Source organism: Ostrinia nubilalis, chromosome 17 (assembly GCF_963855985.1).
Source record: "Ostrinia nubilalis chromosome 17, ilOstNubi1.1, whole genome shotgun sequence".
NCBI lineage: Eukaryota > Metazoa > Arthropoda > Insecta > Lepidoptera > Crambidae > Ostrinia > Ostrinia nubilalis.
Genome location: NC_087104.1, coordinates 4,026,541 through 4,051,280, shown reverse-complemented (window position 1 = coordinate 4,051,280; position 24,740 = coordinate 4,026,541). Strand labels below are relative to the sequence as shown.

At 34.3% G+C, this 24,740-nt stretch overlaps 2 protein-coding genes and 1 long non-coding RNA gene across 4 annotated transcripts in view; 2 read left to right on the top strand and 1 right to left on the bottom strand.

The window, feature by feature from the left end:
* The window catches only part of LOC135079864 (adipokinetic hormone/corazonin-related peptide receptor variant I), a 131,475-nt gene that overhangs the window by 18,626 nt on the left and 88,109 nt on the right, over window positions 1–24,740 (top strand). The window lies entirely within an intron of this gene.
* On the top strand, window positions 4,146–5,374 carry LOC135079647 (uncharacterized). The gene is made up of 3 exons (XR_010258851.1): window positions 4,146–4,638; window positions 4,727–4,836; window positions 4,919–5,374. It is a non-coding gene; the product is annotated as an uncharacterized LOC135079647 (long non-coding RNA).
* LOC135079646 (putative nuclease HARBI1) lies at window positions 6,291–8,054 on the bottom strand. 2 transcript variants are annotated; one of them, XM_063974270.1, is made up of 5 exons: window positions 7,539–8,054; window positions 7,187–7,468; window positions 6,645–7,032; window positions 6,431–6,564; window positions 6,291–6,341 (listed from the first exon to the last, which is right to left on the bottom strand). In XM_063974270.1, the coding sequence occupies exons 1-4, from the start codon at window positions 7,791–7,793 to the stop codon at window positions 6,434–6,436; spliced, it is 1,056 nt and encodes a 351-aa protein (XP_063830340.1). In that variant the 5' UTR covers window positions 7,794–8,054; the 3' UTR covers window positions 6,291–6,341; window positions 6,431–6,433. The 2 variants fall into 2 exon arrangements, with proteins under 2 accessions (XP_063830340.1, XP_063830339.1); XM_063974269.1 differs by having other exon boundaries at window positions 6,291–6,564.

Sequence of the window (24,740 nt, the reverse complement as noted above, 5' to 3'; positions counted from 1 at the left end):
ATTCGCGATTGCATGCGCGACTCTGGCGCATATCCGGCTCACTGTCGGCTGACTTAGGCCATGGAGGTCACCAGCATCATCTTGTACCTGAAAATGTATGAAAATAATTATAGCAGCCACGACAAAGGGATAAAATAAAACACTTTTTTGTGCTTACCTCACGACGTCCCCAACATCTTATGGCCACTAAAACTTGCAGTTCAGGACACGTGCCACCACCTCTAGCGCTCTGAACCAGATCATCTTCCACCAAATCTATGATGGTGCGCACTGTGTCCTTATTGAACCTATATTTTATTTTAAAATTTAGGTCCCGCAAATCGAATGGGTTGCTTCGTTGGCGGTAGAGCTTTCTACGTCGCGCTGGGTCGGCATTATTGGCTAAATGCACAATTGCATTTATAGCATTCATTTTCACAAGCAAGGATCACAGCAAGGATATTTTGAATAAATAAACCAACGAAGTGACATTCATATGAAATGACATTTATAAAAGTTAGGTTAAAATAGGTTTATTAGAGCTTTAAACAAGGCCCGAGCTCTCGATAACTTATCACACAGTTATAAGAGGATTTTAGCGCTAAATGACGATTATGAATAACAATTTTTATCAAACGTTTTATAAACCTCTAATAAGCATTTGATAAAATGTGAAAAATGATTATGAATAAGACCGCTATTGTTTTTTCTTTAATTTCTTTATTTGTATAGACTATTAAAATAGTACTTACAAATCGTCAAATATTTTGCTCATAAGGATGTCTCATAATCTTTTTACCCTGCCAGCGCTTCGAGACCAACATTTGGCTTTTGCACTTGGCAAAATTTGATACCAATAAATACGCGATAGTGATACGTCATCTAGTGGCGACCTCTTAGTCTTAGCTTGGTGATTCAACTTATATTACCTCAAAACCTACTTCAAAATTGACCGTGTTAACAAATTGTTCTAGTACCTACCTTACTAAGGTATACTAGTACCACTAGTGCTATGACTTGTAATTTACTTAAAAGTAGGTTCGGCTATTGCCGTCCAAAATGCCTGTCAAAGGATACGCAAAATGCGGGTCACACCGATAGCCAATTTACTTCAAAGGAGGCGAGTGGTCGGGTCGCAGTGATGAATGTGCGGTCACACCGGTATTCACTGCAGTTAAGGTCGACATTGAGATAGCCGAGGTTTGTCCATCTTATCTAATAGATACATCATACATGCTACATTAAGGGCTAGCTAAAGTGTTAAATAGTTATCTGACTTAATTAAAACGCTATCTAACAAATAACTTTTCTGATAGCTATCCCTGACTGGCAGAAAAAGTTGACAAAACTACCTGGGTATAACCAAAGTTAAGCTGAGTATCTGACAGATAAGTTGCTATTAGGCTATCAGGGAACTTATCAGCTAATGATAATGATGAATGGTTTATTTCCAAACTAGCTTTCCGCCCGCGGCTTCGCCCGCGTGGAATTTTGTCTGTCACAGAAAAACTTTATCGCGCGCGTCCCTGTTTCAAAAACCGGGATAAAAACTATCCTATGTTCTTTCCCGGGACTCAAACTATCTCTATGCCAAATTTCATCAAAATCGGTTGCGAGGTTTAAGCGGGAAAGCGTAACAGACAGACAGACAGACAGACAGACAGAGTTACTTTCGCATTTATAATATTAGTTGGGATAACAAAAGCTCTACATTTTATGGGTCTTAATTTACTTCACGCGACTTCACTTCTTCACGTTGTTGGGTAAATATAAAGTTATTATTTTTATCTCGATTTTTACTTAATTGAATGAATTTACGTAAGTAATTACAGTGGAACGGAAGTGTACTTCGTCGCACGTGTCGGCTGTTTGTCGTTTATAATTTTTTGACTTTTAAATACTTTTTAGTTTCTGAAATCTGAATGTTTGAGGGGAATTGGTTACGTAAGTATTTGTAGGAAGGTTTCAGAAGCGAATCTTGGTTATAATAATATGTTATTAAATTATTTAGATGTGTGTAATATTTGAGTGTTGATATAACAATTAATTAGGCATGAAAATTAGCAATGACTTGTGACTCTACTAAAATATCTCAAGGCAAACCAGTGATAGTGTTTTATAATTGCGTAATACTGTATTTATTTTGAAACATTTTAACAAATGTTTTTTTGTTGTGGAATAGTTTTGTTTGACTTTAAATTGTTACAGGCCTTGTCCCCGTGAACTTAGATAAAAGCTACAATTATCTATGCGATTACAATTTTATTACTGTTTTTGTAATGTTTAGGTAGCCATGTGTAACAAAGCAAGCGTTTTGTGTGGTCAATAATAGTTAGGTATTGTTGTAACTTTGTTAATTGAGGGTTGTAAGTTTTGTGTTGATAAATTCAAAGTTGTAAAGCATTTCACTGTTGTTTTACTGCTTATAGTTACCTAACAAAATAAATTCAGTCTGACAGAAATACTCTAACTTTACCCGTTTGAAAAAAACGTCAAGAAAAGAACAAACCAACAACATAAATAGAATAAACTAGTACAAGTAAAATATGTTAGAACTATTTATACTTATTCGCTTACCCCCTTACTAATAAAACTTACACGCTCGTTGATCAGTGTTTTAAAGTGACGTTTAGTATGGAAATGTCATTTTAAAACAGTGATCAACAACTGTGTAACTTTTTATTAGTAAGGGGGTTTATGACAAAGTACCTTACTACTTCGTGATTGATTTGTAATTATTTAAAAGTGTTATTAATATTTTGCCAATAATTCTTACACGAGTAAGATATTTTTGCTTTCAGAGGAACGTGATATCAGTTGACTGGGACCGTTATTAAATGTCACATGTCTGAGCATGATAGATAATCATGGGCTATGATAGAACAAGGGCAAAATAAATTTTAGGTCAGTTATTAAAAGAGTGTGTATGAGACTCTACTAATGGCGTAAGTATTGTAAAACCACATTCAACCACAACGTAATCACCGGCTTTATTTAAATTCTTGAGTGTAGGTAGGTATCAACACTCATAATATTGATTAGTCTAATATTAAACTCATCAATCAAAATAAACCTTTGTATTTTGAGTAAAATCGTAATACGGCTTCCGCCTGTTTGTTAAACTGGCGTTACAGTGCTACGCAGTTTTGCTGACTACGACAATTGCTACGACGATAAAAAATCGTTTTATTAAATAACTTTCGTAGTCGAAGGCTACGAAGTGTTACCTACTACGCGAAATAGTACTGTTCGAAAGTATGTTCAGTTTTCCGGAAATATGAGTTACGAGTAGATAATTTCATCGGAAGTTCCGAACACGAAAATTGTTTGCCCGTGTAAAACTATCACCTGCGGGCACGAGTTGTGGGAAGGTAGAAATTCGAGAAAACACGCTTTAACGTCACATTTTACGCGACGTCGACGAATCGCAATCGTGCAACCTTTTCGTGAAAGGCTCACCTTTTTGTGGAATGTGTCGCGGTAGTAAGGCGGAAGGATCGGCCACGCTTGGCGTGGTGCGATTACGTGAAAGCCGATTGGATCAAGTTTTTGCGTTTCAGAACGTTATGGGTGGGATTTGCTCTAATATGTTTCCTTTTGTTGCCGCCATTGTATTTTTAAAGGTTCCGTACGGTAAGAATATAGCCTATAAATCTATACTACAGATACACAGTAATTGGGAAAACATAATTTAGGTACTAACGACAAAGTGGAAGAGTACGGGACTACTACATACTACTTTGCAAAAAAATGTTTTAACTAGTTGACTGTTTTTGCAAGAACATTATTAATTTATAAGCCCGCTAGATTGTTATGAGGATCTTGTTAGTAACTGATAGGGACATTTTAATTGGTGATAGGATGATCCCCGATGAAAACCACAGAGCCGCTATCGCCTCGGAAACAGCTGACTTTGAATATTCGTCAAAGTCTTTGTGACTTTTAAGCTTGATTTATTGTAAAAACTGTGACTCAAGAATTTCTTAGATTATATCATAATTCTAAAGCTTCTTGGAATAATCAAATTAAAAGAAAATTCAAGCACTTGACAACAAAATTGTTTACTGTAAGTAGTAGTCTAATATAAAATGTATTTAAAAAGATTCAGTGTCGGCTGTCGCGAATTACGGTCTTATTCATAATAAAATGCTAATATAGGTTTAAAACCTACATTAGCTAAAACGTTTGATAGGCTTAAAACACTCTTATAAACCTCTGATAAAAAACGTTATTCATAATCGTTTATAAACCTTTGATAGCTAAAACAGAGTTTAATATTTTCTTTCCACAGACTATACAAAAAGAATGAACGAAAACAGCTTTTTTGGTGATTTAACTTGGTGGACCATGTAAAATCATAGACAAATCGCAGAAAAAAAAAACAAAAAATTGGCAGCTGTGACGTTTTACTTACTGACATTGACATTTGGCACGAAAATTTAATAAAGTTTTCGGTTTTTTCGATCAACTCCCAAGTTTTATCAAACTTTTATAAAACTTGGGATTGTATGTTCTGGATTCTGTACCTCTTACCCTGTACTCTGCAATAAGCTCTTACGACGACCCGGCTAGTTACATCGGATACTAATTATGTCCATGACGAAGGAGAACAGACCGCCTAAAAGGCAACGATCAGAAAACTGGTTGGAGGAAGATAAGGTAGTACTTATTTTTAGCCTGATAAAGTGCCTACTAATTTTTGTAGCATGGTTTTATTTATGTTTGACGCCTAGTGTTTGCTTTTCAGTATTTGCTGAAAGAGTTGGTGAAAGAAAGAGTAAATGCAATCGAAAATAAAAATACAGACACTAACACGAATAAACGGAAGGTTGCGGCTTGGGCTGATTTACAAACAACGTTGGTACATCTTTTGATTTCTGCCTTCAATATAAAATTTTGCCTTTACCTGTAATTCAAAATCCTGTCATTTCTTTTTCAGGTTTAATTCAATGTGCGCTGGTATGAACCGCTCCATTACCCAGTTAAAATCGCAATGGAGCCTCATAAAAATCAGTGCGAAGAAAGACAAGACCATTGCTAGGCAGGCTCAAATTAAAACTGGCGGTGGTCCACCATTATCAGTGCCTGACGATAGGGCTGATGATATAGCATCTTGGTTGCCCAATGAATTTGTAGTCGATGTTAACAGATTTGACTCGGACTCAAATAAAAGTGAATTAATTAACATTCAAGAGGAGGAATCAACTCAAAATACGCAAGATCAGGAATTGATAAATAATGAAGAAATCCAATATGAATTGGTGGTACTTGATGAAGAAATAGAAGATACACATGCTTGTACTACTAGAGGCATATTGGAAGATAAAGAAAATAAAAAAGTAGAGGCAAAAGAAAATAAAGCAAAACCTAATTTTAAAGCACCAGCAATCAAAAAAAAAAGGAAACTGTTAAACAAAGAAGGCTTAATTGATTTAAGCAAAGTTAGGATTTCCGAAATTGCAGAAACAGAATCAAAATGCCGGATTGAACTGCATGAAGTTCAAATGGAAAACGAACGGAAGAAAGGGAGAAACTTGGATCTTGAGCATCAATTATTACAGGAAAAACTTAAATATTACACTCACATTAATAAAGAATAATAAGTCTTTTGATGTTAAAGTTTTTCAAGTACTAACAGATTCTAAATAATAAGTTAGTTCCTCCCTTACTTCTGTTTGTTTTTAATTTGTATTTTATGCAGTTCCAATCCGCATTTTGATTGTGTTTCTGCAATATATTTAGACGGCTATGAATATGTTTACTAGTCATAACTTAATAAGAGTTTGTGATTACTATTAACTAGCTGTTGCCCACGACTCCGCCTGCGTAGACTACTATTTCTGTAACCTACAGGATCTGTGCATTTTTCCAGGATAAAAAGAAGCCTATATGTTATTCGAGACTATATAATCTATCTGTTTTAGCAATTTATTTGTTTATAAGAATTGAACTGTGATTTTTAGTAAGTAAGTTTAATAATTGTACTTAAATTAGTGATATAAAGTAAATACACATATGCCTAGTCACAAACATTCGCCTTTATAATAATAGTGTAAATTATGGTTATTTTGTTTTAAATGTAGAAGGTTGATAACCTCCGAATAGAAACGTTTATACTTAAGCAATTTCTTTGTTTTAAAGAATTGAACTGTGATTTTTAATAAGTAAGTTTGTTGAAACTAATTGTACTTAAATTAGTGATATAAAGTAATTTGTTTTGAATTTTTGCAGAATAATTGCTTTTTTAAAGAGAACTACAGGTTTTGTTTTTGTGATAGTAACAAATTGGACTGAAAATTGAAATACAGGTATTTTTCAATCAAATATTCTTTTTATTTTCATTAAGATGCCAGGAACAGTATCTGAAAAATTAAAATACAACATTTTCATGAACTCAAATGACATTACATAAAAGTAAATCGTTGGAATTTATCAAAATGTATTTTAGTACCATTCAAAAATGTTGATTTATAAAATTTTGTAGTATCAACTGCGACCTACGCCTCAACAATGAAGGTCGGTTGTCGTGAACACTGTTCTCCGTCGAAAGTTGCGGAGTTACAGGGACCTGCTCCATATGTTGTTCTGAAAAATATTATGAATTTGTCAACATTTTGTCATAAAGATTTGTATTCCTTATGTACAGTCAAATTGATAACATTTACCTAACAATGTGTCATTCATATCAATGGCTATATTATGTAATACAGCCAATGCTATGATCACAGCTTTTCCATTTTGGAGGCTTACTGGTAAGCCATGGAGTAGGCATTGGAACCGCTGCTTCCACACCCCAAAACACCTTTCAACAGTGTTCCTAGTTGAGATGTGAGCATTATTGTATGCTTCTTCTTCTGGACGACTAGGCCTTAAAATAGGTGTAAATAGATATGGCAGAAGAGGGTAGCCCGAATCGCCAATAAGGCGTCCTCTAAACTGCCTATCCTCAAATCGTTGTTTTATATTGCTCTCCATAAAAATTCGACTGTCATGTGTACTGCCTCGCCATCTAGCCACTATATCCATTATTTTGAGGTCAGCATCACAGACAACCTAAAATAAAAAAAACAGTATCCTGTAGGTAATCCATCCAATAATATAGTGTTGAATGTTGCTAAAATTTAGATCATACAAAGTAAAAATTATAGACATTATTAAAACAAATCTTTCTCTGTTGTAAACTGTATAAAATCAAAATATATTTTACCTGAACATTCAGGGAATAATAGCCTTTTCTATTAATATAGTACTGGGCCATGTCACCTCCGGTTTTTTTAATTTTAATGTGGGTGCAATCTATGGCTCCTATCACCCCAGGAAAATTTTTAATTGCTCTAAATTTGGCACTAATTCTTTCCTGCTCTCCTATAGTGATAGGCATTTTGATGAAGGAATTTGCCTTATTCGCGATTGCATGCGCGACTCTGGCGCATATCCGGCTCACTGTCGGCTGACTTAGGCCATGGAGGTCACCAGCATCATCTTGTACCTGAAAATGTATGAAAATAATTATAGCAGCCACGACAAAGGGATAAAATAAAACACTTTTTTGTGCTTACCTCACGACGTCCCCAACATCTTATGGCCACTAAAACTTGCAGTTCAGGACACGTGCCACCACCTCTAGCGCTCTGAACCAGATCATCTTCCACCAAATCTATGATGGTGCGCACTGTGTCCTTATTGAACCTATATTTTATTTCAAAATTTAGGTCCCGCAAATCGAATGGGTTGCTTCGTTGGCGGTAGAGCTTTCTACGTCGCGCTGGGTCGGCATTATTGGCTAAATGCACAATTGCATTTATAGCATTCATTTTCACAAGCAAGGATCACAGCAAGGATATTTTGAATAAATAAACCAACGAAGTGACATTCATATGAAATGACATTTATAAAAGTTAGGTTAAAATAGGTTTATTAGAGCTTTAAACAAGGCCCGAGCTCTCGATAACTTATCACACAGATAAAAGAGGATTTTAGCGCTAAATGACGATTATGAATAACAATTTTTATCAAACGTTTTATAAACCTCTAATAAGCATTTGATAAAATGTGAAAAATGATTATGAATAAGACCGTAGTATCTAGGGGTGGGCACTATTGGATTGTGGATTTTATTAGAATCAGATTTGTATGAAAATATTTTTTTCAAAAATGATGATACCAATCTGACTTCACTATAATAAGTATATGCATAATATGTTAAAATAGGCTAGTGTCGGCTTTATATACAAGTTACCCACAGGGGTAACTAACTTGTATATGTATAAAGCCGACACTAGTGTATAAGATACACTTTCCAATGTCGCTGTATATCCTAACTTCGCAACTTAGATAACTTAAGAATGGTACCCGTTAATCGCAGTTTATTTATCAAAGTTAGCTGATATTTCAAAGCGACAAAACTTCTGAACTCTCGCCATTACCAGAATCAAACTCATCGACTGGCATTAATGAGGCGTCTTAGTCTTAATTTACTCTTAATCTCAAGTTAAATCAAGCTATCAGTCTCTGGAATGTTTGATGCTTTTCCTAGAAAAATATTTTCTTAAAAAATACTTAGATGTAAAATTTAATTAAAATAGTAAGACACGGGTCTTAACGCGACGTTTATTAATCAGTTACATTAAGTACTCACGGCTTGACGTTTCGGCTACTTACTATGCTGCAGCCGTGGTCACAAGCAGACTGGCGGCTCGAGGCGTCGTATTTTAGTAGAAATGGAACGCGTAAGTTTAAAATCTTATATTATGAAAATTTAATTATCGCCATTATCATTTCAGCCACACAGAACGTCCACTGCTGAACGTAGGCCTCCCCCTATGATTTCCATATGGACCGGTTGGTAGCGGCCTGCATCCAGCGCCTTGCTACCTTTATGAGGTGACTTGAAAAGGACATCATCCACGTTTCATAATAATATATTTTTGGTCCAAAATCAAAAGTGCCGGCCAACAAAAAAAAGTGCTGTATTCTGACAGAATACGTCTGCCTTAGCATTTGTTACTATGGCACCAAAGCGGTAGCACCACTGTGCGTCGAGTATTTGAGATCTAAAAGTCATTGACTATTCATACATTTTTTGTTCAAAATCAAAAGTGTCAGCCAATAAAAAAAAAGTGCTGTATTCTGATAGAATACGTCGGCCTTAGCATTTGTTACTATGGCACCAAAGCTGTAGCACCACTGTGCTTCGATTATTTGAGATCTAAAATTCATCGACGATTCATACATTTTTTGTTCAAAATCAAAAGAGTCGGCCAATAAAAAAAAGTGCTGTGTTCTGACAGAATACGTCCGCTCTAGCATTTGTTACTATGGCACCAAAGCTGTAGCACCACTGTGCGTCGAGTATTTGAGATCTAAAATTCATCGACGATTCATACATTTTTTGTTCAAAATCAAAAGTGTCGGCCAATAAAAAAAAGGTGCTGTATTCTGACAGAATACGTCCGCCTTAGCATTTGTTACTATGACACCAAAGCTGTAGCACCACTGTGCGTCATAGTATTTGAGATCAAAGTCATCCACGTTTCATATATTTTTAGAACTCAAATACTACGATGCACAGTGGTGCTACAGCTTTGGTGCCATAGTAATAAATGCTAAGGCGGACGTATTCTGTCAAAATACAGCACTTTTATTTTTTGGCCGGCACTTTTGATTTTGGACCAAATGGATGATGTCCTTTATTTATCATAAAATTGTCGAGCAATAATTTTGGACTGGCGTTCGTTCATTATGCAAATATTCTTGTTAGTATAATGGAATAAATAATACCGTATTTCCATCCACCCATTGCAACAGGCTTTGGGATACTCGATGCTTTTCCTAGAAAAGATACTTAGAAGTGAATTTGAAAATGTATTTATCTTTAATTGTCGGGCAATAATATTGGATTGGCGTTCATTCATTATGCAAATACGTTTGTTAGTTTAGTGGAATCAATAATACCGTATTTCAGTTCATTCATCCTTTACATCAGGCTCAGAAATACATCGAGTATTCAGAAAATAAATACTCAGAAATGAATTTGAAAATTTATTTATCTTAAAATTGTCGGGAAATAATTTTGGATTGCCGTTCATTCATTATGCAAATACGGTTGTTAGTATAATGGAATCATACCGTATTCGAGTATATCCATTTGGTGAAGCTGTGTTGCCATAGCAAATATTGCGCTAATCAGGCCACGGTAACGATTCGAGGACGTGCACAAACTATTTACGATACTGTAACAGAGTTTCCAAATTAGGTGAATGTGTGTTTGTTTAATAAATTAATTATTTCACTGTTCTTTTTACGTGAAGATACATTAAGTATATGTACGTAATGTGCCCAGGCACTTTGTAAATCAAGGATTGCCCAATTAATATAGGTAAAGGAATTTAAATCACAATCAAAGGATCCGTAAGAAAAGTAATTTGTTACCCATGCGTAGCATAGGTATTAGGTATTACCCATCTAGACCAACTACCACCAAAACGTGTGGTGGCATAATTGAATTCGTGCAGGTGTACCAGCCGTTGACAATTTAGTAATATTAATGTGTTTTCATATGAAATGCATTATTTAGAATACGTAATTTTATCAATAGCTTGATAATTTTGAGTGTGCGTGTTTTCAATTTATCCTGTACCTACAGGATTATCTCCACTGAGCCGCCACCAAATATTCAGTATTTAAGTGTGAAATTACTTTATCAAACCTGACACGCAACCTTTTTAGTTACATTAAACTGGTCCTGATTCTTTTAAATCATAAAACTACCTATACGAGTATTGCTTCTTTTCATTCTTCTGTTCTTTTTTCTATAAAACTGAAAATAATGAGAATATTTTTACATTTCAACTTACAAAACAGTATACACATTAAGGTGTAAATATTGAAAACCCATGGGCTTGGAATACTTAATTGCTCTTGAATATTCATACCTTAGTTTTACTACCAAATGTTTCTGTGCCAAAGTTAAATTAACACTGTGAACTTTATTCCAACCAAGGTAAACATTCAGAGCTGTGCTGATATTTAGTTTGTGTCGCTATTTTATTTAAATGATATGCTTCGGGTGCATTCATAATTAGATACCTACATAATGTAATTTTCTTTTTCGATATCGAATCGTAGTCTCGCTAAAGTAAATTATGACTAGATTACGGCCAATTCTTCGCAGAACTTAGTTAGTGCCTTAATTTTAAGGCCTTTATTCTTAGTGTGACTTGGCACTTAATTGCATTACAACGATGATCAACACTTGATTCAAACTCAAGTACCTAATGTGTTTGCTTGTATCTTTTTAAGCTTAGAAAGAAATATGGTAAAAATTCTTCTACCTCATGGATGGTGATCTAAGTTAAGATATTTAGTTTGTACTGAATTTAGTTAGTACCAGAGATAAAATCCATTCCATTACGAAACTTTTAGCCATTTATTATAGCTCACGTGAAAATTATTTAACCTTAATTAAACATAATGAAAACTAATTTCCTGTTTGATTGTCACAAACAAGATAAAGACCTAGATTTCAGCATAATTTATACATACAATTTTGAACTGTCTTTCAAACAACTATTTCTAAATGTAAATTCACTTGATACATTAATTTATACATTAAAATGCAGATAGATGTATCGCTTCCAGGTAGATGTATAAAATGATTGTTTTCAAGACACTTCCAAATACACCTTCATTGGATAGGTAGGTACCTACAGTTTCTGTTCGATGAAACTAAAGTTTGACTTAAAACATTATAAAGATTGATTTATGTGTTTTTGTGGTTTGTCTCTTTGTGATTGGAGCTCAGTCATGTGAGTACTTATTATTGTGTTCTGTAAAGACACTAGATTTTAGCATATCTTGTACAGTTGTGATAAGATCGTTTTTGTTTAAAAAATGTGTAGTCTATTATGCTTTACTGTAGTCAATCATTCCCTCTTTATTGTTTACGTTGCGCGGGTCTCTCCACCCGCGTTACAGCGCGTTTCGCGATCATAAGCAATGTCAAATTCCTATGTAGCCAGGTTCTACGGCTTTACTGGTGACAATCAAACTTAGGTCACCTGTCAAATATCCCTTCAGTCATGTCTTGATCCTCATTTACCATCAGGTGAGATGCAAGCCAAAAGCTGGTTAAAATAAAATGTATCCCCCAAGGGTTAAATTTCGAAAAAAACTTTCTTATTCCTACAACGTCTACATCTTAGAATGAAACAGCATAAACTCAAGTAATGTGTGTGCTTGAATCTATTGAAGCTTTAAGAAACAATTCCATATAATCCCGAGAATTTACCATCTTAATAAAAGATTATTTAACAACTTTTTAATAATATTAGTATGAAATTATACATTTCGTTCGAGCCTTCATAAAAAGTCAATCAAAGAGGCTCGTCTCAATTTATAACAATTGGGACAAGAAATCGAATATTCCATAAAGCTCCGAAACAGGTAATTACGTTTCTTGACAGTTTAACGAGTTAAGATTTCGACGGTTTCGTAAGTTTGTCGATCGTCAGATTGTTTATATTTTCTTTTTAGGGTTCCCTACTAGTCAGACGAGGACCCCTTACAAGTAGTTTTGTAATTAAGATATGTATTTATCATACTAAATGATCTGGAGGTTATTTTTGGTAACTAACTGAACTTTTATATCCATGAGATCTAATACACTCCATTATCAAAAGGTTAATTTATATCGTTTCAGTTAAGCTTGAAAACGGAGACTGCATTGGTTTAAGTTGATCAAGAAAGACAGATGAATGCTGCTCTACCATGATGACGTGGGAAATTAAATGATTTTGGAATAAAGAGCATTTGCTACAATACGCATTACCTGCCTATCTTGCTAAAGAAAACGAAATAGGTACCTACCTATTTTATTACAACTAAATAATTATTTATAAGAAGGCCTCAAATCAAATCATAAATATAAGTTAAAATATCTCATCCAAACCGAGAAACAGTGAAATGATACGCCTCTTTAAATGTAGAACATACTCGTATTTTGAAGTAAATGAACAGACCAGTGCCATTGTTATTCGGGACCCGTGTTTAATTGTTCGCCAAAATACGGGAATTAATCGGAATTGCCCCATAAATGGTTTCGTGTAATTTGCCTTTTATTCAAATCGGAGAGATGCTCACTGGATTGTTTTATGTTTGAAAGAAAAGAACCAGGAAAATAGAGGTCAATACCATATTGGACAATGGGCAAACGTGGAAAAAAAATAATTCAAAATACGTTTATTGTGAACCACAGGTACATAGGTTGTCAAATTATAAAGGAAGAACTGGGGTAATAAAATACTGATTTCCTCAGAGATTTCTTATAGGTATGTGACCTATTGGTAGGTGAACAAACAAAAAGGATTCATTCTACTGTGCAAGCAACAATTTTCCTATAGGAATATTATCCAATTTATAAAAAAAATATGCCAAAATGCGATTTGAAAAGATACTAGGTATTTTGAAAAATTAGAACTTCCTACTCTTGGAGCAACTTGTTGCATTTGAGCAGTAAAATCAATTCTTGTTGTTTGATGTAATGACTCATAGGTACCTACAACTTTAGGCCGTTTTTATAATACCTACGCACATATTATTATATTTAGCGCTCAAACAACATTGTGTTGAAGTATAGTGGAATTATCGATGAATTATGAAGATGGCTTAAATCCGAAGCTTAAACAATATTCCTATTATTATTAGGGATCGGCTGAAGAATTAAACATGCCGGGAATTCCGATGCGACGATACAAGTGAACGAAAATTCCAAGCTTTGATGGAATATTCCAAAGATACAAACGTAAACGCCGTAAGGTGAATGTTTTGGAAAAAGGACGCACCTTTCTTTTTGTCTGAAAAGATCGAACCAACTAATCTATATATATAAAAGAAAGTCGTGTTAGTTACACCACTTATAACTCAAGAACGGCTGAACCGATTTAGCTGAAAATTGTCAGGGAGGTAGTTTAGAGCCAGGAGAAGGACATAGGATACTTTTTATTCCGTTCGAAATTAAAAAAAAAGTCTGCTTATTTATTGCCATTAAGGCGGAACAAAGTTCGCCGGGTCAGCTAGTATACCTATAGAAATATAATATCTGGCTATAATAAAAAATTATTGAAATGTAGAAGGTATTTAAATAAGAAGCGTGTACATTATTTTTAAGCATTGGATGAAATTTACCTACCTAACTTTTACAATATGATTCGGCTAACTTATTTTATCCTTCAAAGTTTTCTTGAGATAAACTGAAACAGGAAAAATAGTTATCCAAGTAAGTTATTAGTTTTCTTTCGAACAATTCTGATGGTTGGTCGAATAGTCGAAGTACTTTACCACATTTTTTTCAGTCATTGAATAAATGAAAATATTTTCCAGCTTGCTATTTCTGCCATTCTCTGGGAATTGGCATTAACATAAAGAAGTTGTATAATACTTACAACTGAATTACTTATCGTCGTAGTTCAACGAGGTCAAGCGGACAATTTGAAATACAAACTGGATATAAATATTTTTGATTAATTTACTTACTTATTATACATAGATCGTTTCATCCGCCAAGACGCGCTCCACCATTCTTCCGCTAATGTTTGAGTGTTATCGGTACACGCTAAATTATCCATGATTCAAACTCCCGCGCTTCCCTCGACCAAAAATTGGTGGGGCGCGTCTTCGTGAATGAAACGATCATAATCTTATAGAAAGAACCGAGAAAAAATTACACCAAGTAAAGGGCTTTCCTCAAACAAATGTATCACCTATGTAGGTACGTACGTACATGGATACAAGTTAGGTAATAACCCTACTTGTATTTTGGGTAAATCTATTTTATGTGTAGGTATGGTTTCACAAGGAAACTAATTGTTACATAAATTAATTAACCTGTAAGCCTCAGGATGTGCTCAGGATCCTACACGACACTGTGTTAGGCATACGTCGTACGAGTCACAGACGTGGGGTGCCATTTATAAACCGGCATGGACATCGCTACATTTAATTAACTAATTTAATTACGTTGCTTCAACTAATGTTATTCCTAGGCGAAAAATAGTCTGTTTTGTTTTACATTGAGAATATTTTTGTACGTCCAAATATTATCGCAACGATTTATCTTCGACGTAAACAGATTTATTGCTTCCTGACATTGAAAACAAGATCACGTTGGGAGTCATATTGCCCGCCATATTTATAATACTCGTATGAGTACGACTTACATATTGTTACGTAGTGTCGTTCGCGTGGAAATCGAGTAAAATAATAAGTTTACTTAGTTCAGAACGTCTGGCGCATGATTGCTAATTATAATAACGAACTACCGATGTATTTGGCTGTAAGAACTATAAAAATACCTGTTTGTAATATTATAAAGAGCTGTGGTTTTCTGAATAAAGAAAAATAAAAATAAAATATTGTATTTTGAAATTGGAATAAGTAGGTAAGTACACCTATTTTCGAGCACATTTTCCACTGAAAATTGGTTTTAACGAAGAATTAATTCCAACGAAAGCCTTTAAAATCTAGGTTATTTAACATCAAGAACTTAATTGTTAAACTAAAATTCATCGTTCAAAGTATAATCTCAAAAATTTAGTTTTTCTTTGCCTCAAAATCTTACCCGCGAGCCTCTGAGAAGATTCTCGAAAATATTTCTTAAGTATATTCAGTGTCAGTTCTAAGGTTTCTTAAGACTTAAGGCCGTGTCTGTAAAAGTTTTTTTCCTTTTTTGAACAGGGTTTCTTGATCTTATTGCCCCACGCTCTCTATCAAATTGCGGGGTAAGAAGTAATATATTAAATACCCCTTTGGAAAAATATGCTTTATAAGAATGCTGTACCTAGTAGAAAATAAGATAACAATATTTATACAGTGTGAGTCACGTTAAAGTGTACATATGAAAATAGATGAAACTAGACCTATTTTTATCGACAAAAATGAGGTCAAAATTTTTTTGAGATTTTTTTTTAATTTTTTATAGAATTTTATTTCTTCCAATTACTTATTGTAAAGAAAACGTAATAACTTTTAAACTAAGCGGTATATCCTGATAAAATAAAAACAGTAATAATGCTTAATAACAGGCAATACTAAAAAAATACATAAAATACACAAAAAAGGCCAACAAATAATAAAAAATGATACTTTTTGAAAAGAATCTGCTTTAAAATTCGTGTTTTTTTGGTTATTTGATAAATTTCTCCAAAAAATGCCCCTATAACAGGTGGTTTTTATTACTTTGTATTATTCTCTATCGTATTAACTTTGTAAAACCAAAAATCGCATGTCTCTATCCCTATCACAACATTTGCTATGATCGTTTGAACAAAGGCCTGCCACAACATTATTCTCCGCTACAGTTAGAGACAATTTTAATTTTAACTAATTTGCTTATTTTACTTCGAAATCTTTTGTTTTTATTTGAAATCTAACTTGTCTTTATCAAAATAACAAATCTAGAGCCATTTTCAGTTTCGTTGTTAACGAAGCGTTGAATGGCGCGCCCGGAGAGACATGCGATTTTTGGTTTTACGAAGGTCATACGATAGAGAATAATACAAAGTAATAAAAACCACCGGTTATAGGGGCATTTTTTGGAGAACCAAAAAAACACGAATTTAAAAGCAGATTTTTTTCAAAAAGTATCATTTTTTATTATTTGTTGGCCTTTTTTATGTAATTTATGTATTTTTTTAGTATTGCCTGTTATTTAGCATTATTACTGTTTTTATTTTATCAGAATATACCGCTTAGTTTAAAAGTTATTAGGTTTTCTTTACAATAAGTAATTGGAAGAAAAAAAATTCTATAAAAAATTAAAAAAAAATCTCAAAAAATTTTTGACCTCTTTTTTGTCGATAAAAATAGGTCTATTTTCATCTATTTTCATATGTACACTTTAACGTGACTCACACTGTATTAAAATGTTAAAGATTAAAGAAACATCTTAGGTTATAACATTTATTTTTCGTTTGAAATGATAAAATAATAATAATTATTACGAGTACAATTACGTCAAAAAACATTAGAAAATGAGTTAGACTAACCAAAAATGTACAACAATCAATTTATAATGTGGATACACTTTCTAAGTGTTAAATAAGATATTATGTGGGCACCAAAAGCTTAAAAAATATTTTTTTAAATATTATTTAGAAGAAAATGTTTTTTCTTATTTACCTACTAAAGCAGAATTGACTATTGATGTAGGTTTTGGATTATCGTATTGTGCACAAGATCTTGAGCCTAACTTGAATTTTTAAAGTGCCTATCGTAAGTAGGTGAAAGTCCTTTATAAAGAAAATCCTTCGATTCAGATTTGTACTTGTACAAAATTTTCATTAGTGCCTGTAAAGTTTTTAATTTTTCAGTTGATTTGTGTAGTCCTATTAACAGTAATTTATTTTTACAACATAATGTTCAAGTTTAATTTTACAAATATTATTACGAAGAACTGAACTTTAAGTTATTTGTATCTTCATGAAGTTACTATTACAGTAACCTTCATTGCACTTTGATCAAGCCCAAGTGTTTGGCCTGGGGCAATCTTAATTGACTTCAAAGTTATTGTAATCCCCTGATTACAAGTATAAGATCTATTTATATCCCCTTCGTAAATACGAGACATCTAGGTACCTACACCAGTTTCCAGAAAACTTTGGAGTTTAATCTTTGACATTTCCAAATAAACTTGGGTTTTACATTAGTAAATTAGTTGTTTATTAAAACAAAAGAATAAAGATGAAAGGTAGGTACAGTAGTAACTATGTTACGAAGATTATAAACAAAATGTATGGATTTTACTTAAAATCGCTGAAAACTGGAGCTTTTCGAAATTACCAACGCGAACTAGGTAAAATAAATTCGTAAACATTTTCCAAGAAGAAGGTTAAGGAATTAAATGGAAAAGGGAAATGGACTCTACATGCAGACCCCATAAAGCAGATGTAGAGTATAAGCATCGCATTTTAAGAGCTACGTTTATTCTATAACCTGCTTTCTCAATAAAGTTGGAGCGAGGCCTTTGATTAATACCTCGACATCAAATAAATCGCACCTCCCGCGACAAGCACTTTCAAACGTATGGATCCCCACTTCCCACCAATATTGGCATCATTTAAAAGCCTAGTTCTAATCTTCATTTCATTAAAGGAAATGTTTTTACCCCGAAAATGTGTCTTTAGAAGGATCCAGAGCCACTTCTTTAAAAAATAGGTAGTTAGAGCTAGAGCCAACTTTTGTGGCTATAAAACTGTTAAGTTGGGATTAATCGCTATCCATCTGTTAAAGAGGACACGTGAGATCATTAATTGGTTTTATAACCATAAAAATTGGTCTAGTTGATCCCAGAGGTGAGCCCAAAGTGAGGTCTTTTTTCAAGTCACATTTATGGTATATATGTTAATCATTTATTAAGAAATTAAATGTGTTTTTCTCTAAGGATATTTATCGGGCTTTCAAATAACACCAATATTGTTGGGGCACCATGATTGTGTCAGAAGAAAATCTTTAAAGTTCGCGTCGCGGAAGGTGCGGTTTATTTGATGTTGAGTATATTATAATCAAAGGCAAGGGTATATGCCATGTTATTCACGGTGTTTAAACTGTGGCTTTCGGGAATTGCTCGAGAAGCTCTATTGACTGTTCGCAACATAACAATAATTAAAATGATGAGATGAACTATACAGGGTGTTTGGTAAATGGGTATATGAGCCGACACTAGCCCATGTTAACATGGGCATATAAATGGTATGATGAAGTCAGAAATTTGATATCATCATTTTATATTTTTAAATTTTCATACAAAATAAAATTTAAAAAATCCGATTTGTATGAAAATTAAAATAATTAAAATGAAGATATCAATTTTCTGACTTCACCATACCATTTATATGCCCATGTTAATATGGGCTAGTGTCGGCTCATATACCCATTTACCAAACACCCTGTATAGGCAGAGCTTATTGGCTTGCCATGTATGTAGTGACAAGATAATGATTAACCAGTAGCACCAACAACATATTTGAAAATTATAAATAACTTGAAAAAATCGAACTTATTAATCGAGTTATTTATAATTTTCAAATTAGTTTCAGATGCGACTCTTAACGCTAAAAATTAAATAACTACAACATTATAAATATGTACTTTTAATAAAGGCGAAAGTTTATTGTGAGTAATTAATAGGCGTTTTTGTAACAAAAGTATGAAAAAATAATACAAAGCTCATACATACATGAGAAAAGAACATCTAATAGTGGTTATGATACGTTTTATTCAAAATCTATGTGGACGAAGTCGCGAGCAAAAACTAAATGAGCACACTGTGTGACCCTCAATGTTGTGTCCGCAATTCGATAAAATGACAACTTCAGTGCCTCTACCATGAGTTTACCTGCCGAGCATCTCGCTATCGAGGGCGTAAAAAAATGTATGGCAAATTGTACAGCGCCTCTAGCGGTTAGTAGCTGAACCACAGCAAAACTAAAAACACTACCATGAGTTCATCTCAAATCGTTAGGTAAAAAACCTATCTAATTGAATACGATAGCGACTAAAGTTTTTATTAAGTTTCATACAAATAACTTACCATGAGTTGCAATTTTCAAAGATGTCATCGAAAAATACCTTAGCTGTCACAGTAACGTAACTCACTGGCTTATTGACGTGTGAAAAGCAAAATAAAATTGTGGTTTTAGGTCATTTTAGGTGTTTTCTTTATTAAATTATGTCGGAAAGAAGTTTATTACGATGGAACATGTTATCAGCATGTGGGCAGACCTCCCACTAGGTGGACCGACGATCTGGTGAAGGTCGCGGGAAGAACCTGGATGCGGGCACATTGTGGAGATCCATGGGGGAGGGAGAGGATGCTGCGTTTCCCAGAGATATGCGAGGGAATTGTGTCGTGCGAAGATGTCTAGCTGTGCTGTGAAAATGTGTGCGGGTTTCCACCAAAGCTGTGCGAGGAAAATGTATCGTACGAGGATGTGTAGCAGAGATTTGAAAATGCTCATTAGTGTTGTACAGCCTGAGCCTTTTCTACCAGAGATGTGCTGACCGAGGCGAGGTAAATGAAGCGATTCTATTGGTTCTTTACAAACACATCCTTCGCTACGCATCCTCGCACATCTCTGGTGGAAACGCAGCCTTACGAGATCATGATAGAAAGCTAATCCGACAATGAATATGTATTTTCATAAGTTGAAATTTACTTTTGTTTTTAATCAGTCTGTGTATTATGTAGGTACCTATTAGGTTTTGTGAAATAAATAGTCAATAAAAATTAATAATTTTATTTTCAACTAGCTTTTGCCCGCGGCTTCGTACGCGTGAAATTTAGTTTGTCACAGATCGTCATAATTATAGCCTATATGTTAATCTGGGTTATAAACAATAATACTGTAAAGTTTCATCAAAATCCGTTCAGTACTTTTTGCGTGAAAGAGTAACAAACATCTAGACATATAGTCCAGTCAATGAATGCCTTAACGACGGTGTAGAGAGAAATCCGTGGAACACAATTTCTGACCTCGGGACTTTATTTAGCCTAGTTAGGTGGTGAACATAGCAAAAGTCCCCGCCCTTAGCCCTTGAGCCGGCAGGGAGAGGGGGGTTTAAAGGTACCACTTTTCGGTTTTCACGCTTAATCCTCGGAAACTATGCGTCCTAGTGACATGACTCCTATGAACCAAAAAAAGCTTATTCAATTTGCTACAGGCGAGACCGTCAAGTTTTTCTATATCTTGTACAGTTTTTGCGGCATCTGCTCTAGAAGGTCTGTAAAATTGGAAATTTAATTTTTGTCTTACATGTTCCTATCAGGAGAAAATCGACTAAATCAACATTGAGCAAACACTATAGACATGCGGGAGCATGTTAAGCCTAGTTCCAGGGAGGGGACTGCACCGTGCGTATATTTATACGAACCAATTGGAGCCACTTTTGACTCCTCATCAATCAAAAACTACTGTGCATTAACTCTTCAAATTTGGCTCATGTATTGAGACTTACAAGATATACATCAGCTTTAAATTTCATAAATATACCTCAAACGGTTATTTAGGTATTGACGTTCAAAAATCGACATTCAGAACACTAAAATTTATCTATCACCAGTGAAATGTGAAAATTTACTGGTTTTTTATTTGTTCATTTGTATTTACATAACTACCTTTCTGGATGCCAAATTTGAACCTTCGAGGTCATCTGGAAGTGGTTAGAATTTGGTATATAGGTCAGACATGTAGATTTTTGGACGTCAATACCTAAAGAACCGTTTGAGGCATATTTATGAAATTTGAAGCTGATGTTTATCTTGCAAGTCTCAACACATGAGCCAAATTTGAAGTGTTAATGCACAGTAGTTTTTGAGTGATGAGGAATCAATAGTGGCTCAAAGTGGTTCGTCTAAATATACGCACGGTGCAGTCCCCTCCCTGGAACTAGGCTTAACATGCTCCCGCATGTCTAGAATAATTGCTCAATGTTGATTTAGTCGATTTTCTCCTGATGGGAACATGTAAGACAAAAATAAAATTTCCAATTTTACAGACCTTCTAGAGCAGATGCCGCGAAAACTATACAATTTATCAAAAAAGTTGACTATCTCACCTGTAGCAAATTGAATATGCTTTTTTTGGTTCATAGTAGTCATGTCACTAGGACGCATAGTTTCCGAGGATTAAGCGAAAAACCGAAAAGTGGCACCTTTAAACCCCCCTCTCCCCGCCGGCTCAAGGGCTAAGGACGGGGACTTTTGCTATGTTCACCTCCTAACTAGTCTAAATAAAGTCCTGAAGTCAGAAATTGTGTTCTACAGTTTTCCATCTATAATGCTTTATTGACTGGACTAATAATGATGACATCCAAACTTTCGCATTTTTAATATTAAGTAGGATATTAGTAGGATATGTATTTACTTAATTATTATTACTGACGAGATTGCTACCATGTATGTTTAGTGACCATGAAAGATTAAAACAATATAATGTATTTAATTAATTATAATATCTTAAGTTTTACAATAATAAGGTAGGTATATCCATCCAGTTACCCTAGGTCTTTATTATGGATTTAATTTACAAGTAGTTATTTACAAGCACTCTGCTCTAAATCCTTTGGCTTCAGGGAAGAACCTGGACCGCCACCAGTCCAGTGTTCCCTTGGCAGCTCTGTGTATGCGAGTTGCCTTCTTCTTGCTGTTTAAAGTCACTCCACACCTTAACAAATAAACATTACAAATAATAATGACGAAATAAGATAAAAGCAATCAAAATGAATAAAGTAGGTAGTAGGTATTAATACACACTTTTCTCAATTTCTCAGTAGTGTTCATGTCGCCGGTGGCATCAGCATTTCACGTTCGCGTGTCCGTTAGTTCCACCTGCACCGTTGACTATTGTTGACTCTTTCTTGGGGCCCTTCAGTGGGCATACTCAGATCGCCATATCTATAGAAAAACAACTTTATTGTATCTAGAAAATATAAATCTAGCACTCATATTACTGAATTTTAGCTAGGCACGTGGAAGTTATGCTGGAAAGGTTATATTTCTCCAAAAAAAAACAGCTCTAAATTATTCGTTAATATCGAAATTCCTCCACCACATACTTAGTATGTTTATTTTTACTTAACTTACCTTTCCATAAATTCTACAATTGGTTTAAACGGATAGGCGCAGGTTCTCATTTTCCTATCGTGGTTAAAATCCAATTTTTTGTGGAAAATTATTCATCAATAATCCTTCAACAAAACATGTTTTGTTATCTGTTGTCATGACAACAGCTGCGTCAAAGTCGCAATGACAAGAAATAAATAATACAAATTTAAAATCATCATGTTAATTCAGCTTTAAGCACTGTTCTAGGACACTTAAATTTTGCAGTGTTATTTTTGACATTTTTGTTATTTCCTACTCTATCTTTTCTATATAGTTAGAAAGGAGCGGCATTCGTTCTTTCATTCGTCCATTCATAGAGTGTGAAGTTGCATACGTTAACATGTTCACCAACATGACATCACAAAACCATCGAATTATCGCTGGCGAGTAAAGTATACGGTAATTGAACTCATGGTATGATTTTAATGCAAACTTCATCGATCCACGTTTAAACTCTAACGACTGTAGTATACGAATACAAGTTTTCGATGGCAACTCATGGTAGAGGCACAGACTTCAGTAAGTATTCTCAGAATTGGGGTTGGCTAAATGTCTGAACAAACAACACTTTCCACGGTGAGTAGTTACGAGGGTCTAAATTAAGACAAACGTGGACATTTCCATACTTAGTTTGTTTTGATGTTTAGAAATGATTAAGTGAGATTGCTAGAGTAATGAAATAAACAGTATATGTATATAGATAAGGTAAAGAACCTAAAAACTGATGCACTTTTTTTCCAAAATCCTAAGGACTGTTCGTGCGACATTTAGGAAAATGGTTATCAACAGTTATTCATATAGTTACTGTTATTTAATTACATCGAATTAATTTACGCGTTCATTGATTATTACAAATCTCTTATCGAATTGTCCCTTACAAAGGCCCTAATAACAAGAAAGGTATTTTGGATTTCTCCTGCTTTCAATCTTTGATATCGATATAATCTCCAATATGTATTTTTTTCCTCAATGTCCAGCCAAATTGCCGTACGAATTACAAATCGAATCTAAATATTTTTTATTTTTCTTATTTGCGTTGGTAATTTGCCATTCGACGACAACTGTTATCGTTCCGACTGAAATTGAATCTAATAAAAAATAAGGCCCAGTTTTGTTTGATAAAAATTCCCTTTTTATTCGAAGTTCGAGTTATTCGATGTTCCCGCTGACTTCTATATTGTCGTAGATAATGTAGGGGAAGAGAAGAGAGAAGGGTTGATTGTAAAGCCGATTTGCGGTAATATCATGCGTTGGTAGATGTTACACAAGCAGTAACGAGATGTAAAATATTTATTCAAATAACAATGCTAAAATACAGCCCACGTATTATTTAGTGGTTAAAAATAGATTGTTTTGTTGTAGGACCTTATCCTAAGCAGATTTTATTGTTGTTTTATTTATTTGGTTTCTTTTCATTGTCGGTGTATTGTATAGTCAACTATGTAAGTCTTGCCACTTTTCCGAATCGAGTCATAGACACTGAATTAAAGCCTAATTAATGAATTAGGCTTTAATTCAGTGTCTTTTCTGTTGTTATTCAGTTACGAATGTGATACAATCTATAGGAATATAAAAGCACCTAAGTTTTTATGGAATAAGAGTCTCTATTGTTTCTTACATAAATTACATAAAATGCGGCACTAACCTAAACATCGATTAGGTATTACCTAAGTACATGACCTCGTGTTTCCGATCACATGAGTACTTATAAGCTTTTGGGACCTTTTAAGGGACAATCAAATTTGGTTTGAGTGATGTTGTGTCTCTCGTGAGGCGCGACGTGCACCTTAATGGACTTCCCACAGTTCACTAATTCGAAGAGGAACTTGTGACGTCACTTTTCCATATTGATGACTGATGGTATTCAGGTTTTATTGGCAAAGGAAGGCAGATAAAGCCAGTATTTGTAAACGTATCTTTTAGAAAAAGCCTATTCAATTCAGGATTTTGTGATTGGCCTGACGTCCCACTAGTTGCAACAAGGATCTGGTGAAGGTCGCAGAAAGTACCTGGATGCGGGTACCGCAAGACTGATGGTGAACTCCTTGTAAATATTAATGATTCTACACGAGTCAAAGACACCCCGAAAACTGATACCCGATGT